Below are 19,309 nucleotides of genomic sequence, written 5' to 3'. Positions count from 1 at the left end.
AATTACGTTTTTTTATGTTCCCCATACTAACGTGTTACCCATTTCAGTTTCCTTTACGGTCACTTTTAGCCAAAATGCACAGTACTTAGGCCACCGACACAGCTCACCAAGTCACACTCCTTGTAAAAGCAAACATACGTGCTGCATCCATCTGACTCTAATCTGCTCGTTAAGTGTTGGGTAATTACATGGAAACGACGGAACCCTCTTCAGAGTTAAAGCTGTGAATGGCCAATAGCTGATATGTCAGCAGTCCAACAGACGACACTTTCTTCGCTTAACATTTTATTATGAAAGGTGCACACATGCAAGATAATTTACAGAGGGACGCGTTTGTTATGAGACACTAAATTGAACTGCATTCGTCTTATTCACATGAGCGTTTTGATGGTTTCATAGGGAGGCGCAAAGCCTCTCCAAAATCGACGGATTTCTTTCACTCAGAAAGATGAGTTCTTTCTTCCCGTCTTCTGTTTTACCTGATTTTAAAAAAGAAAGAAAGAAAACTTTACATTTAGAAAAAAGCAGCATCATTTCAGTTTCATTCTATACAGGAAAGGACGACAACAGCATCCCTTACTTTGTGGATGTTGCAGCCAGTGGCGGTCCTGATAGTAGAGGTAACAGCTCTCAAACTCCTTCTCACTGTAGTTGGAGACTGATACCGGAATAAATGGATCCATGTTGTCAAAGCCCTCCTGATAAGCAAACACACAGACAGAAAGCTAACATACTGCAATTCACCTCTGTTTAACTGCAAACAAGTGACTGGCTGGAAAACAATTTTTTGCCAATTAACCCTGAAGAGTAGGACGCCATCGCCCACCGATGCTAGCCTGAGGTCAGCTTTTCAATTTTCCCTCACTAACGACTGAGGTTTGGAGAAAGAGGTTAATCTGCAGTCAGCACTTTAGGGCAGCTTCTTCCAAGAGTCAAAGATTTTGTTTTAAAAAGCATGCATAAATGACCCCTGACCTTTCCTAGCAACTCCTGAGGCAGGTAGGCAGTCTTCGGAGAGTATAGCGAGCCTGTCTGAGCGAGAGTAGTGACGATAGCCCCTCCGCACTGAGACAAGATAAGGAAACATCAGAGTAAGTGGTGAACTATTCTTACATTATAATGTCCAATTTTTTTTAAGTCCCACTATGCAATTTTCCATTTCCTCACCCAATCATTCCTCATCATTTTCCTTAGATTATACACCAACGTCAACTCTTCCGGGTTCACCTGAGGGGGGAGGAGAGAAACATGTGAGAGAACCTATCTAAAATGCCAAACTGAATGAGGAAGGGGATCGGGGGGGGGGTTCCTGTGGGAAGGTGTCCTCTTACAAAGCTCCTGTCCTCCTTCTTGATGGTGGACCTCCCCCAGAGGGCATTGACACCATCGACAACCACTGCTAGTCTGAAGCCCGCCTCAGGATGCCCACTTCGCAGCCTCAGCTCCTTCATCACTGCTCCGACCACGTCACTGCTGCTCTTCACACGAGATATGCCCTAAAAACAGTGACAAAAGGAACCATTTCAGAATGGAAGCATGACTAGTCTGACTTCTGTTCCTCCTCTATGGCCAAACAAAAAAACAAAAAACAAAAACAAAACAGTGAGCCATTGCAGTATATCTGAAGAGTTGTTTATGTTGAAACTCACAGAATAAGAATTAAAGATATGTTTAGAACGAAGCTGGGGCATCAGCAGTTATTTGCTGCTCCATTTTAGTTGTCCTCAACACATCTAGAATATAAATATAAATGTAAACTATTCACCTAACCAACGTTGTTGGAATCCTGTAATACAAAATAGCAGATCAGACGTTTACATTGGATTTGTCAAATTATGAAACCCAACAGTGAAAATCATTGTGTGACAAGACCGATCTGATAAGGCAGAGCCAATGTTCTCATTTTAACAATTTTAAATTGTTTGATTTTTTTTTCATTTGAGAGCAAATCGTTTACTAAGGACCAACACAGTGTGATAACCAAGATATTTATGACGCTAACAGGCTGCACATAAATCTGCTGCCCCTTTCTCGTTTTGACAGTATTTGTTATGAAATACTGTGATGATCCACTATTGTGTAAAAATCAATAACTATTGATTGCTACTTAGCACAGGCAACAATACTGGATTCCGAGGAGTCCTGAAACCTTTGGCTACAGCTGAAGCTGATGGGAATGGACAGACCAAAACAGGATGAGAGAAAAACATGTCCCCAATGGGGATAGAGAAATAATAATTGCAACTTGTAAAATCAAAAGCCTAAGGTGGTACACCGGAATGATGCATCCTGTGCATTGCACTGTGGGCGTCTCTACATAAACCTCTGTATACTGAGCACTAATATCGACGGCATGGAGCAAAAAAATGCACAGGATTAAGGTGCAAATGTCCCCAGTATGATGTGAAGGTCCCATCACTACCTCCTAAAGTGGTCTCCGGCACATTTTTCTACATAAACAAATACAACAAATTATGAATTTGTCTCCATTGCACAAATAGCAACTACATAGACTTGTGTGCACAGATCTAAGCTGGAGGCACATGCAAACCAGATAGGTGGCAAGCAGAGAGGTAAATATCGTATTTTCCAAAATGGACTTGTGAATGAATGGCACTTGTGAATGAGGAACAAGAAGTTCAAGGTGTTTAACATCATCTTTTTTTAAAAGACACATGTTACAAGTGATGATGATGTGTGTGGCAATCTGTGTTTTGACAAGGCAAAGAGAAATCCGGCATCAATGTGTTTACAGTAGACTCATTCTGAACCAGGATATAAATGTAATCCAGCTAAATGATATCCAGACGCAATCCAGATGCGAGACATATGTTAGTGTTGTAAAATCTTTCTCCAAGTCGGATGGGGAACTCACTTGATCAACAAGCTCCCGTAATGGCTTTCCCTCCTCAGTAGACTCCCTCTTTGTCCAGATGTAGCGTTGACTCGTCTTTATCTGTTGGGGAAACAGTAGAGTTAACACAGACACAAAGACACACTAGCAGTAAGCATCCATATCCATACTGCCACATTACCTTTGACAGGAAGTGCTCATTGGTGGTTCTGAAGTTGCGTAACCAAGTAGAGGCCTGCAATGGCTGGTCAAAACGAGAGGCATTATAGGAGGACTGCAGCAGTTCTTTACAGTTCTTTACCCACTTATGAGCTATGGAAGGAGCAGAAAAGCATATAAGAAGTTAATTGCAGACCTCTTCAATACTGTCTTCTTATACTAACATTGATGATGGAAACAGAATGCCACTTGGCATGTTTGTGTGCGCCTCACCATCAGGTATGTGCAGCACCAGCCATCCTTGTGTGGAACAGAAATGGGCTGTGTGACAGAGGGCCATAGTCTTTCCACTACCTTTCACCCCATCTGATTAGCCAGTTGAGGTAAACAACAGGATTATTCATTGGAACACCACAAGTGTGCTCTGTATGTGTGTGTGTGTGTGTGAGAGAGAGAGTGAGAGTTTTTAAAGGATACAGAGCACAAAGCGTGGGGCAGGCTTGCTGTAGTCAACTTTCTTCAGGGAGGAGATGACCTCCAGAGCAGGCTGCCTTACCATCACACAGCCCTCATTAAATGTTTTCACCTGAAATCATAAATAAAAACATTGTCTTCATGTAACTAGTATATGCTGCTGTCTGTACACAACAATATACATCATTCCCTTAATTTCTTCACTTGCCAACTAAGATATATAAAAAAATATGTACGCAGAAAGAATGCCTCCTTATAACTTGACTTGCACGAGAAAATTTAATTGTCTTATGCAAGTCGGATTCATAAATTATTCTTTATCACTCAAATTTGTTCTTACACATGTGCTGAATGTTGAATGCCAACTGGTTGTAAATTTAATATGTGTGCCCATGAACATTCAGTGAACCCTCAGCATAGTTAGCCTTAAAATGAACCCATTAGGACAGCTAGTTTTGACTGTCATGTGGGGGGGGGGGCACTGGGAAGAAGCTGAACAGCTGATCAGGAGCTGCCTTTACATCAACACATGTTACTGTAAAGCACTGCCAAAGGAATAACCTTCAACAGAAAGTCGTCAGAACTTAAGTCGTTAGATGGTTTGGACATGTGTGGAAGAGAGATGCTGGGTATATTGGGAGAAGGATGCTGAATATGGAGCTGCCAGGGAAGAGGAAAAGAGGAGGTTTATAGATGTGGTGAGAGAGGACATGCAGGTGGCTGATGTGACAGAGGAAGATGCAGAGGACAGGAAGAGATGGAAACGGATGATCCGCTGTGGCGCCCCCTAACGGGAGCAGCTAAAAGTAGTACACACACACACACACACACAAAAACACCTACCTGTGTTTGGAAGCGTCGGGGGAGGCCATGTGGGAATAGGGTGCGGATGTGTTCAGGGGGCAAGGTGTAATACTGTCCAATATGTTTTTCTAAATGACGTGCCTAGGAAGAAAATACATTTAGATCACCTGCCAATGTCATACAGACCGAGGAAAAATTAGGACTCCATAAATATACAATTGCATTTCTCAGCAACAGGTCTGTAGAGGAGATAATCTTGAGTAAGAGGGCAGCAGTGTGTTCACCCAGCCTGACATTAGCTTTCTGTGCACTTGACAGTATGGCCACTTACAGGATCACTCTCCTGTGTTCTGAAGATTGGAAGGGTCTCGTGACTTGACTCCAACTCGACAGCCAAAGCCTCTTGCTGCTGCTGCTGATACCCATTTACATGAAGGGGTCGCACGTTTGTTACCTGCCAACAATATTATAACATACTAATTACGAACGCTCAGACTGAGACGACCTCTAGCACTCTTAATACAACTGTGTTTTCCAAATTGGGGAAACTTGTCTGGGTCAAAAACATTTCCTTGAGAAAACTCCTCAGACCCCCCTCCAGTGTACATGAGACACGGCGATGCATAAAGAAGGCTTCGCTAAGGCCCATCCATCCATTATCCGAACCGCTTCACCCTGCTCTCAGGGTGGCGGGGATGCTGGAGCCTATCCCAGCAGTCATTGGGCGGCAGGCGGGGAGACACCCTGGACAGGCCGCCAGGCCATCACAGAGCCAACACACACACACACCTAGTAATAATAATAATAATAATGGATTTGTGAAATCAAAAGACCTAAATGGGAAGATCTTGGCTAGAAGCATACCAAACTAGAGCCTAAAAATTGGGGGCGACTTTCATCCCTGACCTCCCACATAGACCTGTAAGTATCTCAGGCAGGTGGACTGTGGGGTGGGGTGGGGGGTCACTGGATTAGCTCAACAGGCGCTGCTAACGTAGGCCAGGCTCGCAAGCGTTTGAAGTGTGCTGCTGCTGTCAGTGAGCTCACCGTTCGTCGTAACCTTACGGCCAGTCTGTGCAGAGCCATGATCTGTAAAAGAGGCGACCGAATGAACGCAAGGCTATTATTAATTTCACCAGCACAACAAGAATATCAACGAAGACGCAGACGCAGACCGCCGGCAGCAGCCACAAGACTGCAGTTTCCGCCGGGCGATAACCTTGCGTCAACACTTAGCCGACGGCTAGGCTAGGCTAGGCTAGCCGTTAGCTAACCGTAAAGCACAAACAGGCGTTAACGCTGAGCGCCGCGGGCCTATTTCGCAACAGCTTCGTCACTCACCCGGAGATCAGCTCGTTCAAGATTTATTGGGTAAAAAATTTGTTGTTTTCTGACGAAGTCGTCGATATACGGAGGCCGTGAGACCGTCGACAGAGCCGCGCAACATCGGCCGGGCTACCGGGGTGCGCGAAACGTCACGGGCACCGCCATTGGCGCTTGACGCTGGCGGAAGTGACGTCGCCGGGCCGTCCTTTCGCCAGCGGCGCGCGCGCGCGCGCGCGTCAAACCCGGCGCGAGCCGTGTCGCGCGCGCAGGCGTCAGAAGGGACGCGAAGGTAGTTTTGAGTTCGGCAATGTCTCACGTGCGACGACGCTTAAGGTACACGTTTCGGGAGGTATGCGGGGCGGATTTTAAATGAAGATTAAACACTCGATGCTTGTTTTCGGAGACGGGAAAATTGTTTCTTATTTTTATTATTATTATTATTAAGAAGGCGACCTGTGTTTTCAAGTTCCAAAGTTTCACCCAATTTAAATACATTTTTTTCCTCCTCCTCCTGTTGGCGTAACGTCGATTTCTGTTATGCCTGAAATTAACGCCGCCTGGTGTGATGAGAAAAAAAGCGGCGGCGGCGGCAGCATCGCATGATGTGGCACGACGCATCTCATTTGGCCGTTACGCGCGTTTTTAAAACGCCACACTTCTTCGGCGGGCTTCACAGCGGTCCGCCTTTCTCTCCGCAAGCCGACAGCTGAGACGCTTTATAGCGGGTGGCAGAAGTTTTGAACCCCCCCTCCCTCCCCTCCTCCTCCCCCCCTCACACCCATCCGACTTCTTATGCGTAGCCGTCGCCATTTTATTAGGCGTCTAAATAGCCCTCCCCGATCTGCTGTTATGAACCGCGACGAGGTCCCTGCGCCGTACGCCGAGGGTTTTATCTCCTCCTCCCCCTCCTCCTCCTCCTCCGGGCGCACGAAAATGGCCACGCCGTTACATTCCCGCACATTTGCCGGGCTCTCCGGGAGACCGGTGGCGCGGCGAGGCGCCGGGGCCGCCTTGAGCTGATCGTCCCGCGGAGGCGCCCGAGAAAGGAAGCGCGGGCTCGGACCCGCTGTTTCGCAGCGGCGTCAAACGACGTAACTTTTTTTTTCTTCTTCTTCTCCTTCTTTTTTTTCTTCTTCTTTTTTCTTCTTCTTCTTCTTCGTCTTTTTTTCCTTCTTCTTCTTTTTCTTCTTCTTCTTCTTTTTCTTCTTCTTCTTCTTCTTTTTTCTTCTCCCCCCCCCCTTCGGAGAAAAGTGGCAAAATAAATAACAACCCCAGCCCGCCCGCACGGTCCCAAGTTCGCCACCTAGCTGCGGAGACGCGCCCACGGAGCTCTCCCTCTCTCTCTCGCCCCTCTCTCTCTCTCTCTCCTCCTCCCCCCCCTCCTCCCTCTCTCTCTCTCTCTCTCTCTCTCGACTGTATGATTATGAAAACACCCGCGCGAATGTTGTTGCACGGACGGCTACGCGCCCCGGCGAGGGGGGAACTGGTTTTTCGGAGGTGTAGCGGCCTTGGTTACGTAACCCGAGCGACACCTAATAATGCGCCACAAGCTTTCGGATCGCCGCCGGCGCCAGCGACGGAGCGGGACGGCGGCGACACCTTGAGCCGCTGCCCGGACGCAGTGGGTCGCGGGACGCGCTCCTCTCCGAGTAAGTAGCCTCTGCGTAGCCTTGTCGCAACAAAATGTCACATCGGCGGCGGGTCCCTCCGCGTTGACGTGTGCGCAGGCCCGGCACCGTCCGCCGCCTCCCCCCCTCCTCCCCCCCTCCCGGGGGGGGGGGGCGAGCGAGCGAGCGCAGCTGCTTTAGACGGGAGTCCGTTTGCGTCCCGCTTTTGCGCTAATTATACCCCCCCTCCCCCGCCGCCCCCCCCCCCGCCCCGCCGCCTTGTTGCCGTGCGCGCTTCTCTCCGCCGCGGGCGGTCACGTTTATTATTTCGGCGTCGCTGACACCAGCGTGAGAGGCGGCGGAGGACGGGTAGGAGAGAAGGGGGTTGCTTTTTTTTTTGGGTGGGGGGGGGGGCAGGCTGTGCTTTTAGTCCCGCTCGCGTCTCGGGGATACCGAAAACAAACCCCCTGACGTGATTCGGCCTAGTTTGGTGTTGAGTTGGCGTCCCCCCCCCACCCCCCCCAGGCTGTTATCCTATATGGCGTAAACACGGCCTGTACGTTATCGCGGAGAGAGCCTGGATGACAACAGTAACACGTGTTGTGTGTCGTGTGTGTGTGTGTGTGTGTGTGTGTGTGTGTCATGGTTTCCCCAGGGGCACGTCGTGATTTTGTGGGGTGCGCAAAGTCGTTATCGCCGAGCCGGGCTCCCCGTTGACGTCCTCGGCGAAGCGGTGATAGGTTACTCCGGTGCGGTAACACCCCTATTGCCCGTACTGTATCTACAGTAGCTTCATCAGCCAGCCTACGCAGTTGCGACCTGGGTACACAATGTACGACAAAGACCCTACTGATACACTAACTAGATGATAGCAGGCGTGTGTGTGTGTTTGCATGCATGTATGCATGCATGCTTGCATGCATGCATGTATGCGTGTGTATGCGTGTGAGAGAGAGGGGGGAGTGTGTGGGAGGGCTAGTGTGAGAAACTTGCAGTTTTACGTGGAGCACACTTCGTCTGCTGAAAGGCTCCATGGTCAAATGCAAATGTCAGCCCTGCAAAATACCGTCACCTAGTCTCAATTTCCAGGGAGTGTGGATGCTCGGGCCAGAGCTGTTGGGAGGCAAGCGTTCATAGTATATAGTCACGGATGAGATTATTGTCATGGGACGGGGGGGGGGGGGGTGAAGATGGCGGGAAATGTGTGTGTGTGTGTGTGTGTGTGGGGGGGGGTGCTATTACTGTGATTTAATCTTTTCTCTTCAGCGGTAGCGAGAAACCACACCGACCGTGTTGTCAGGTCCACCTATCATCCTGCCACTGGGAATAACTCCAGGACGAATGTTGGAATAATTCCGAATTATGTTTGAGCGCTATGGGCTGCGGAGCACATAAAGGGCTATTAGCCCGGGCTTCTTTGGGCCGGTGCTGGATAAGGCTTGCCCTTTTTAAAGTGTGAACACCTGCCACTCACACATATCCCCCCTCGCTATCGTCGCTCGACACTACGGGAGTTACGACTCCAGCCGCTCGTCACTCCTCTCCTGAGTTGGCTCTTCCCCTGTGCGTGTGGGTCAGGCTGCTGGAGAAGGTGGCAGCGGGGGGGGGGGGGGGTTTGTAGGGGAGCCCTACTTTGCACGCGTTTTGCTTTATCGTGACTGAGGTTTGGCCTTGAGGGGCGTTCGGGCCGTTGCGTAACAACAGTTACTGGAACAGATGTTGATTTGAATTGGGTTTTCCTCCCGTAAAGGGGCTCTGGATGCGGAGGTAACCGGAGGCAGGAGAAGATAGCCTTGCGGACCTCCTAAACGAAAACACCGTCCGGGGGGGGGGGGGGGGGCTATGTTGTGTTTAAAGGGCAGTTCAACGCGCCGAGAGACAGATGAGCTATTTCATAAGAGGCTCTCGGGAGAGAGCCCGAAAGAATGCGAGGCAGGGTGTGTGTTTTATTAGAAAATGGATGAGCATCTCTCGGCGAGAGAGAAAAGCACGATAAAGGGAGCACGGCGGGAGGATGCTGTCGCTCCTCCGTTGCGGCCAAAAGCGGGGATTTGACACGGCGTCGGCGGAGTGTGCAAGGGGGGGGGGGGGGGAATTTTTGCTGGTGTGGAGAATGTCTGTCTTTTTTTTTTTTCCTCTTCCTTTTTGGGTGTGTTAACTTGCTGTAATGTCACATTAAAAGTCCATTTACAATGGGGTCAATGAAAAGCTTACTTGACTTAGAGGAAGCAATGGGAGGAGGAGGAATTCGCACTCCTTTCCAAAAATAAGTTTTACCCTTTCCTACGGATTTGTGTTACCACTACTGGAGGTGGGGGGGGGGGAGGAGAGGGGAAGGGTCCGACCGTGAATGGAGGGATTTAAGTTGGAAGAGGAGGAAAAGAGCAGAGAGGAGGAGGAAATATGGTTCTGATTAGCATGGGTACAGTGCGGAGCGAGAGAGGGAGAGAGGGAGAGAGGGAGAGAGGGAGAGAGGGAGAGAGCGAGAGAGGGAGAGAGGGAGAGAGCGAGAGAGGGAGAGAGGGAGAGAGGAGGGAAGTAACAGAATGTATGCAAAAGCATTCTGACAAAACCTGAACAGGGGAGTTTTGGAGAGAAAGGAAAGTACAGCAGACAGCGTGGTGGTGGTGGTGGTGGTGGTGGTGGTGCTCGCAGGAGGAGCCGAAAAACAGGAGGTGTAGAGATAGTGGCGAGAGGAGGAGAAGAAGAGCAGGGAGAGGGGGTGGGATTTAAGTGTGTGAATTAGTGAGGAAGTGACTGACACATTGATTTGGGGAGAGGGAGCCTTACGAGGATCAGAGCAAAGTAACGGTGGCGAGGTTTGCGGAGCGTTCGCTGTCCCGTCGAGTCGAGCGCTCCCGCTGTCCGAGGGGGGGGGGGGGGGGAGAAGAAGAAGAAGAAGAACAACGAAAGTTCATCGGACTCTTGTGTGTGGAGATTGTGAGTAGGTCTTTCATTCCAGTTAGTGCAGACATTCTGGGAATGGGCTGTTATGTGGCCTTTGATTGCCCCCCCCCCCCGGGTTTCTGTATGGTGAGATCATCTCGGAGGACTCGGAGCATTTAGCACCTCACTACAGCTGCGTGGAGGAAGGGGACTTTCCCCCCTTTCCCGCCAACCCTCTGGTGCTGCTACTCAACATCTGAGCTCACTGAAATGACTAATCATTGACCTCTCTCTCTTTCTCGTTCTCTCTCTCTCTCTCTCTCTCTCTCTCTCGCTTCATTTCACTGTTTCTGTCTACCTCTCTTGCCCCTCCTACTCTGTCACTCTTTTTGTCCCCCCCCCCCCCGTTTGTTTCTCCTTTCTCACTCTCTGTCTCGCTCTCTCTCCTTCTGCTCTCTTACTCACCTCTTCTTAGCTCAAGACTGAAGCACAGAGAGAGAGAGAGAAAGAAAGAGGGAGAGACCATTGTTGGATAAAGGGTTCCCACCTCTGCTTTGACCTTCATAGCATCTTTTTTTTTTTTCTTTTTTTTTTTTTTTACGTTTTCTGACCTACACCTGCAATCCCGCTCTCGGCACCTCAGAAACCTCCAACCGGGGCACTTTAATAGTGGTTATACTGGGAACCTCAGTAGAACCTGGCCTTCCCCCCTGACTTCTCTGATGGACCAGAGAGCGAAGGGGGGTACCCCTCCGGCCCCACAAACCCCCCTCGCCTCGCCACCTGAGGACTCTGAACAGGACAGAGTGGCGGAGAGGAGGAGGAGAGGTGAGCCGGAGAACGCAGACTCAGGAAAGAGGGAGGAGGAGAGGAGAGGTGCGAGCAAAAAGAAAGAAGGAGACAAGGGGGCAGTGCTGGAGCTGTTCATCGAGGGACGCTGTGGAGGCACGGGGCAGCGTCAGCTTCCGTTCCCGGGCAGAGAGACCGGCTGTCCCGAGGGGAATGTCCGACTCCGGATCGGACTCCAGGCCAAACGCACCAAGAAGCCACCCAAGATTCTGGAGAGCTATGTCTGCAAGCCCAACATCAGGACTTACCAGAGGCAGGGCAGGGGTGGAGTGTTGAGGGGGGATGGAGAGGGAGGAGTTGGCCAGCAGGGCAAAGCCAGCCCCTCACCAGAGGACACGACCAGAGAGCCAAGCTCAGGCTTGGACGCGGTCCAAACCCAGTCCAAACAAACTGCATCAGCTGCACCGCCACCAACCCCGCCCCCACCCCCATCATCGTCGACATTGCAGCTACCGCCGTTATCATCAGCAGCTCCTACAGCCTCCAACCCAGCATCGGTCCCCGCTCCAGCCAGCCCTGGGACCAAGCCAGCCAAACAGGTAAGTTAAGGACAAGGGCGTTCGGCTCTCTGTCGCACATACACGCACACATATTCCTTTATGTCAACCGTTATTATTAAACCAACTATCAGCTGAACTAAATCAAGATGGAAAAATAAGTAGTGGAAGGAAGGGAAATTGGCCTAGTGACTGAAGACAGTCGTAACCAGATAGCAGTTCATTGTTGATGGCACACGTATGTGCTGTTGTAGTGCTGTTTATAGTCAACATCCAGGTAGATTTCTTTGGTGCAAAACTGCCCCTTCATTTTTTATTTTTTTTTGCACATTGATAATAAGTTCAAATGAGCTATTGTCTCAATCCTGAAACCTAAGCAGCGAGATTGGGTAAACAGACCTATAAATAGGACAGCAGCACAGCAACTACTAGGAGCCGATACAGACATTGGTTCATCAGTCTTTATGACAATCACCCAAGGGGAAGCTTATTGCTTTAGCTGCAAAAACGCCACTCAAACTGCGGCATTCCAAAATTACAGGACAAGACGAAATGTCAAGCCTTCCCGTCTCTATTAGTGGCAATTTATAGCTACCAATAGCACAGCTGCATCTCTTTCTCTTTCACTCCCCTTCACCCTCTATCTCTGCCCCTCTCTTCTATTTTTACATCTCTGTCCCCTCTTTTCTCTACCTGCTCTCATTTATCTTTCACCCCACCCCCCCCCACCCTATCTCGCTCGTTCGTTTCCCTGCCTTTGTATTTATCCTTTTTTCTGTGTCAACCCCACTCCCGTTTCCACCACCACCACCACCTCGCTGTCTCCTTGCTTGTCAGTGCACCCTCTTTTCTCTCCCCCGGTTGAGCCATTTTGTCCTTAATCTCTTTTTGCAATGGTCAGACAAAAAAAAACAAAAGCCTTAAAGTCCTTGTGTTCTCGCTGAGTGCCCTTGTCCTCCACTTTTGTCAACAACAACATAATGGGTATTAGAGCCTCTATTGTTTTTGACAGAGATTACCTGTTTGCATCCCCAGGTTCATGCCAAATTGGCCAGTAAGACAGAGGTAAACTCGAGCGGCTCATCCGAGAAAGTGAAGAGGGAGAAGCCTCCTAGCGTCAACGGCCAGCCGGTCCTTACTGGACACAAGCCCTGCTCCATCAAAACAGACCAGACAGGGGCCACTGCTCCTTCTACCCCATCTCTGCCAACACCCTCAGCAGGGGAACCCAGGCTTGAGAGAGACGCCCTTAACAAGCATAATGGTTTGGTGCAGCCTGGGCGACAGAAGGGACTGTCAAATGGCGAAGGCTCTGCTGACACCGCCAAGACCACAATGGTCAAAGTTGGAAAGCATGTGGGTTCCACTTCGGCCACTCTCGGCGACGCGGACCCTCCTGTGAGACACCCCATCTCCAGCAACTCCCATAAAGAACACCACCTGTACCCGAAATGTGGGACAGATTCGCCGTTCTCTCCTTCTGCAACCGCTAACCCACAATTCCCTACCCTTGTGACAGTCCCCGCTGGCCATTCCCAAAGACAGGATTGTCCTCTGCAGCCCTCGCTTCCGAGAGAGAAAAACAACAAGAGAGAGAAAGAGAGGAAAACAAAGAAAGAGAAACGGAAAGAAAAGAAATCCAAGCGAGACAAAGGAGAGGTTGATCGGGTGAAGGGTGAGGGCAGGAAGGAGGAAGGCAAAAAGAAGAAGAAAGAGAAGGAGGGTAAGTCGAGGCGCGGGAAAGGAAAGGATGACAGAGGTAGAGTTACTGCTACTCGGAGGGATGACACCGAGAAGACTGGGAGAGGAAAGGCTGAGCGAAAGAAGCAAAAGATAAGCCCAGACGGCCACGTGGGGAAAGACAACAGAGATAAACTATCGGAAATAGATTATAGTGGTAAGCCAGAAAAGATCTTTAAAATAGCAAACCCAGGCAGTCCGGATCAGAGAGACAAAGCGGATGAGACCCGCACGCTAGTTGAACAGGCTGAGCCAGCAGCAACAGGTGATGCAAGTAAATCAAAGGAACAAGATGTCCCTCAAAGACATCTGACAGTGCCTCCGAGCCAGCCGTCTTCTCCTCCCTCTCTCCCGCTCCCCTCTACTCGCTCCCCCACCTCGCCCACCTCCTCGCCCCCAGAGCAGGACAGCCGACCGCTTAAGAAACGTAAAGCCAGACGGCCAAGTTGGACCAAACTGGTACACCGAGCTCAAAGACAAGAAAACCAGGAGACGCTAACGGACTCCCACCAGAGTCCGTTACTAAGTTTATCCCAAAACTCGAAGGCCTGCTCCCCTATCAAAGCCCACACCCAGCAGACAGACGAGTCACACCTGACCCATTCTACCGCCCCACCCCCCAACTTCTTCCCTTTCACCTCTGTAACCGAACCTCCATCCCCGAACCAGAGTCCCCCCAACTCTGACTCCAGCTCCACTCCCCCTAGGTCATTCATAGGAGCCGGCAGAAAGAGGGGTCGCCCCAAGTTCCACACCCCTAGCTTAGAGGAGTATCCACCTAGATGCTCCCCCAAAGCTATTCTAACCCCCGAGGAGCCTCCTGTGGGATGCGAAGGAGCCTTGAAACCCTCTGTACAGGAAGCTAGCGCAGTCCTTCCTGGGCCCACCAAGCTTATCTCCACACCCAGGAAACGTGGCCGTCCTCCCAAGCGGCCCCTATCCGAGGACCTGAGCGGAGATGGCGATTTGTTGTGTCACACTGTTGTTGTTAAGGAGAGGAAAAGAGACTTCCACCCCGAAAAGGTGAACAGGCAGCTGAAGATCAGGAGGCTTATCAGTGAGATGAAGAAGAGAAAGAGGAAGAGACTTCACACAGGAATGCTGTCTGACCACGGAGATAGACGGGGTAGGAACAAAGAGGCAGATGTGGTGTCTTCTCCTGGAGGGTTTAAGTCGATAGAGACCACAGCGACACACACGCTTTCCTCTCTTTCCACCTCATTTGGGGGGAAGCTGGGCCCTCAGATCAACGTGAGCAAGAGAGGGACCATCTACATGGGCAAAAGGCGAGGGCGCAAGCCTAAAGTTCAAACGGCTGTCCTGAACCCCAACTCCCAGAATTCAGCTCGGGTGTCTCTCTTCACCAATCCGTCTGAGACCTCCCTTTTCTCCAACCAGCCCCAGCCTCCACCATCCCACCCTTTCCCCTCCCCTTCTATTACCCACTCCAGTGGGGCCCAAAGCCCCTACAGTGAGGGCAGCTTCACAGAAACGGCATCGTCATCCCTCCTTTTTTCTCACCCCTTCTCCCTGCCTTCCCCCTCTTCCTCCTGCACTTCCCCCCACCCCCCCTCCTCCTCGTCCCTCTCCCCCTTTGTGAAGAAAAGTTGCCCGTGTCAGGGGAGGCACCACTTCCCTTTTCACCAGTCCTCCTGCAAGCTGTCCTCGCCCAGCTCCCACCTCCATCACACACCTGGCTCCCCCGCACACCTGAAAGAGGCCACGCCTTCCCCGAGGAGTGAGTCACACAGCGAAGAGACCTTGCCGAGTGATAGCGGAATTGGCACTGATAACAACAGCGTCTCTGAGCGAGGAGAGTTGAGGGGAAGTCGAAGCGCACTCAGAATGGTTCAGGGGTCAGCGGTGGTCTTAGGGGGGCAGAGACAACCCTGCCCTCTTGTCGACAGGCCTTCCCCTGTCCCCATACCCATCTCCCCCACGCATAGACACACACACACCATTACCAGTCCAGGTACCGTGGAGCGACACAGAGAGAGACATAGACACAGACAGAGGGAGTATGACTGTGTCTCCTCCTGCACCTGCGTGTGCTCGTGCCCCTGCCAAGGACATAACAAGTGCACCCATTTAGACTACTACCCTTGCCTCGGACACAATGCACTGAAGAGACAGAAAAACAAACACAAGAAGAAGCACCAGCAGCTGCACGCGCATGACCCAGAGTTTCTGTCTGAGTTAGAGGATCTGATTGGACAGTTCAGTGAGGTTCACATTGGACGCCGAGGCTGGGCAAGGTCTGCCCTGATCCAGGGCTATGAGGAGACCGGGAGCACTGCAAGAGGGAGACGACATCACTCCTCTTCCTCGCACCCTCTCCGCTCCAATATCTTCAGGATCAATCTTAATGGCTTCTACTCCCCTCATCCTTCCTCTTATCCCTCCAATCCCTCCTTCAGCCCCCAGCCTTTCTACCCATGCCAGTCCCTGCACTGTGGCAGGAAGCCAGACCGCAGGCAATGCAGCTGTCCATCAAAGTTCCAGGAGACTGTTGACAACATGGGCTTCTACAGAGGTTATCCCCCGACCACACCACTCTACCCCCACCTCCATAGCTCCTACCCCCTTCCACCTCCCCACCAATATGCCCCGCATCAGCCCCAACACCCTCCGTTCCTCCTCAACCCAGCCAGGTTCCAAAGGCGAAGGAGTAGGTTGCTGCGGGAGGGAGGTTTAGTGATAGAGGGTCAGGGAGATTTAGGGGGAGGCGGTGGAGGAGGAGGTAGCTTGCGGCTCGCCCCAGGGTTCACCTCTAGCCTCTCCTGTGGCTGTGGGAGAAACGAACATAAACACAAGCGTAAACACCGTCACCGACACTGCGAGCAAGACATGGAGGAAGAAGGGGTGCTGGAGGATGAGGAGGAAGAAGACGTGGAGAGAAGGAGATTGGTTGGATCAAAACCCAGGTCGGGGTTCACAACAGGGGCAGGAGAAAGCAGTAGGAAAGGGACTAGGAGTACAGGGATTCTTGGGTCAATTGAATCTCCGTGGTTACGCAGGAACGGAAAAGATTACTTCTCTTCTGCTGCAGCCGCCTGCGCCTCCTCGTCGTCAACATCTTCATCTGAGAGGTTCAAACACACATCTCTCAGCTCACTGGGTTTGGGCTCCTCTCACCTGTCCTCATTCGGAGGGGGCTGGGGTGGTATTGGCCAGTCCATGATGAAGACAGGGGTCATGGGGGGGCCAGGATTCGGACTGTCCAACCCCAGCTGGAGAACCTTCGCTGGGGGTCATCAGATCGGAAGGAGGGTTGGGTCAGACAGAGAGGAGGAAGATGCTGAGATCCAAGACACTCATACATCATATGGTACATCCACGTCCCCTACACACATCAACCTATTCACCTCTGCTGCCATGGCAACAGGAGGGAAGGGACTGAAGAGTGGCGTGATCAGTTGGAGTCCCGGGAGTGGCGACAGGTCATGGAGGAGGGAGGAGCTACCCTGGAGAGAGAAGAGAGGCACAGGTGAGGATGGATTGACTGCGAGATGGATGGATGGAGGGAGGAAGGGGTGAGTGAAAGGAGGGAGGGATGATGGATGGATGGAAATATGAGCAGATGGATGGATGGATAGGATGAGTGGATGGATGGATGAATGTCTGACAGCATAGTGCTGCTGTCTAATGGCCACTAATGAATTTTTGTGAGCATTAATAAAAACTGTTGCAGAGATGGACCCAACAACACTGATGTTGTTGACTACCTCTAACGTTTGGCACCTGGAAAACTAAGGAAAGATGTCTTCCTAGTTGTAGAGGAAAACTGACTGTGGTTTAAATGCATGATAATCCTCGGTGGCACAGGACAAAATACTAGGGCCGACATGAAGGCTTCGAAGCCTTTGATCATTACCATAGTAATCAACGGCAAAATCGATATTCTGTTTTTTATGTTTTATTTTTGGGAGATGCTAAACGGCAGTTGGCAACACAGCACGGATAAAACGGGAAAAACTGTCCACGTGAACACAGCACGCTGGCTCTTCTACTCCCAACGCGACGTCATAGGATGTGACTCACAGCTAGTTTGGCAAGAGGTCCAAAAAGTCAGGCGTCTGGCATAACTTCAAAATTTGTGAAAATGACCCCCAAAAAACACAAGCGCCCGATATGCCGAAAATATCCGATATCCCAAATCTTGGAAGTTTGCCAAATCGCCTGAAAACTGGAAGTAGCTTCTCGGTTTTACACGCCACACTTTTTTTTTTTTTTTTGATCTCAAGGCAACAGCAGTAAAGCCGTTAACTATTTAAGATTTCACGTGAAGGTCTACACTGACAAAAAAAACACTTTCATGAGCAACCGATTTCGCTTTGAACGTGTTTTTGTAGCCAGTTTATTTCACTAAAAAGGAAACACAGCACGGTGGCGCAGTGGTTAGCGCGGTCGCCTCGCAGCAAGAAGGTCCTGGGTTCGAGCCCCGGGGTAGTCCAGCCTTGGGGGTCGTCCCGGGTCGTCCTCTGTGTGGAGTTTGCGTGTTCTCCCCGTGTCTGCGTGGGTTTCCTCCGGGTGCTCCGGTTTCCTCCCACAGTCCAAAGACATGTAGGTCAGGTGAATCGGCCCTACTACATTGTCGCTAGGTGTGAATGTGTGGGCCCTGTGATGGCCTGGCGGCCTGTCCAGGGTGTCTCCCCGCCTGCCGCCCAATGACTGCTGGGATAGGCTCCAGCATCCCCGCCACCCCAACTGGGATAAGCGGCTTGGATAATGGATGGATGGATGAACCTTGAAGTCCGATTTCGCCTCTCGACAGCATCATAATTCATTGCAATAACAGCCTGATGATAGCGTGTGCTAAAGACAGAATTCATTAATAATAACAGCAAACATCAGCAGTTTAGTTTTTATAGTCTTAAGACTACAATTTATTTGAGTGTTGCATATCACCCCCCACCCCCACCCCGTCACATAGCAAAGCTCCGAATACCTTTGAATACTTGCTGCCGAATATTCGTAGCCCAAAAGGTGTCCGGGACAGCCCTACAAAATACTACGATGCCGTGGTAATAAGGCCCCACACTTGGCACTGCACAACTGTGTTTGTGTAGACAGCAGTACCTTTGTTCATATATTCATATAAGTTCATCTATGTTTGTTAGTGCCGGTAGTGACGAAAAATGACAATACGGGACTCTTTGGAGGCCCTGGAATGGGAGCGAGTACACTTTAAATCCTTTCACGAGGACCCATTGGAGGGCAAGTGTGGCGCCAGCTCCGACAGCGTATCTTAAAGGTGCTGCAGTTAATGGCCAACAGGCATGGGAATACTGGGACGGCACCCAGCGCTTCGCCTGTGCCCCCGTGCACAGGGTCGGTGGTTGTGTCGGGGAGGGCATCCGACGTAACGTTTTGCCAAATCATTATGCGGCTTGACGAGGCCGCCGTTGGCGCTGTGCCCTCACAGCGTACCAACGGGAGCCGTCAGCTCTGCCGGGACGACCCCTGGGAAACAGGGAACAAGCCGAAAGAAGAAGAAGAAGAAGCAGATTAATGCCAGTAGCCTAGCTGTATATGCTAGCTGTATATGCTAGCTGTATATGCTAGCAGGTTAGGGAACAACTAGACCAGCAAACACGTCGTCCACTTTTCTGACTCGTCAAGAAGTCAAGGACACACTTGGCCGTGTCTGCGGGTGGGGAGCCGGATGTGGGTATGTGTCCTGGTCGCTGCACTAGCGCCTCCTCTGGTTGGTTGGGGGCGCCTGTTCGGGGGGTGGACTGGGGGGAATAGCGTGATCCTCCCACACGCTATGTCCCCCCCTGGTGAAACTGCTTACTGTCAGGTGAAAAGAAGCGGCTGGCGACGCCACATGTATCGGAGGAGGGGGTGGAGCAGCGACCGGGACGGCTCGGAAGGGTGGGGTAATTGGCCGGGTACAGTTGGGGAGAAATAAAAAATGTCAAGGATAACAGGCTGTGTAACGGAATAGTCAAGACGCTGTTTATAAAAGCAAGTCCTGTAAGAGTTTCAGGCCGTCGTTTTGCCGTTAGTGATAACTACATGTATACCCTGGAGTTTGGATTCTGTGTGGCCGTGCTTGGTTGTAGAACCTCAGATGGCTAAGGGGCGAGAATGGACCTGCACTGTGCAAC

The 19,309-nt window shown here is 50.9% G+C and overlaps 2 protein-coding genes across 7 annotated transcripts in view; one reads left to right on the top strand and one right to left on the bottom strand.

The window, feature by feature from the left end:
- Window positions 1-268: 268 nt before the first annotated feature.
- dap3 (death associated protein 3) lies at window positions 269-7,374 on the bottom strand. Of its 4 annotated transcripts, none has more exons than XM_056286479.1 (13): window positions 7,217-7,374; window positions 5,339-5,380; window positions 4,623-4,745; window positions 4,331-4,432; window positions 3,491-3,599; window positions 3,287-3,379; window positions 3,036-3,166; window positions 2,876-2,956; window positions 1,332-1,496; window positions 1,168-1,227; window positions 976-1,065; window positions 581-698; window positions 269-479 (listed from the first exon to the last, which is right to left on the bottom strand). In XM_056286479.1, the coding sequence occupies exons 2-13, from the start codon at window positions 5,375-5,377 to the stop codon at window positions 394-396; spliced, it is 1,197 nt and encodes a 398-aa protein (XP_056142454.1). In that variant the 5' UTR covers window positions 5,378-5,380; window positions 7,217-7,374; the 3' UTR covers window positions 269-393. The 4 variants fall into 4 exon arrangements, with proteins under 4 accessions (XP_056142454.1, XP_056142451.1, XP_056142453.1 ...); XM_056286476.1 differs by lacking the exon at window positions 7,217-7,374 and adding an exon at window positions 6,071-6,360; XM_056286478.1 differs by lacking the exon at window positions 7,217-7,374 and adding an exon at window positions 5,633-6,047.
- LOC130118084 (histone-lysine N-methyltransferase ASH1L-like) overlaps window positions 6,367-19,309 on the top strand; it is a 25,675-nt gene continuing 12,732 nt past the window's right edge. For all 3 annotated transcript variants that reach the window (XM_056286404.1, XM_056286405.1, XM_056286406.1), the window contains exons 1-3: window positions 6,367-7,266; window positions 10,586-11,498; window positions 12,492-16,683. In XM_056286404.1, the coding sequence (XP_056142379.1) occupies window positions 10,833-11,498; window positions 12,492-16,683 (4,858 nt within the window). In that variant the 5' untranslated portion in view covers window positions 6,367-7,266; window positions 10,586-10,832. The remainder of the gene's footprint in view (window positions 7,267-10,585; window positions 11,499-12,491; window positions 16,684-19,309) is intronic.

This window comes from Lampris incognitus, chromosome 9 (genome assembly GCF_029633865.1).
Source record: "Lampris incognitus isolate fLamInc1 chromosome 9, fLamInc1.hap2, whole genome shotgun sequence".
Lineage (NCBI taxonomy): Eukaryota > Metazoa > Chordata > Actinopteri > Lampriformes > Lampridae > Lampris > Lampris incognitus.
The sequence above is the reverse complement of the archived record's forward strand: the minus strand, read 5'-3'. Positions and strand labels throughout refer to the sequence as shown.

Coding starts and splice junctions, on each gene's coding strand:
- dap3 (XM_056286476.1), bottom strand. CDS start 6,235: ATGCGTCGTGCCACATCATGCGATGCTGCCGCCGCCGCCGCTTTTTTT. Junction 3,600..4,330: donor CCCGACGCTTCCAAACACAG/GTAGGTGTTTTT, acceptor TTATGATTTCAG/GTGAAAACATTTAATGAGGG. Junction 1,497..2,875: donor TACGGGAGCTTGTTGATCAA/GTGAGTTCCCCA, acceptor CACTGTTTTTAG/GGCATATCTCGTGTGAAGAG.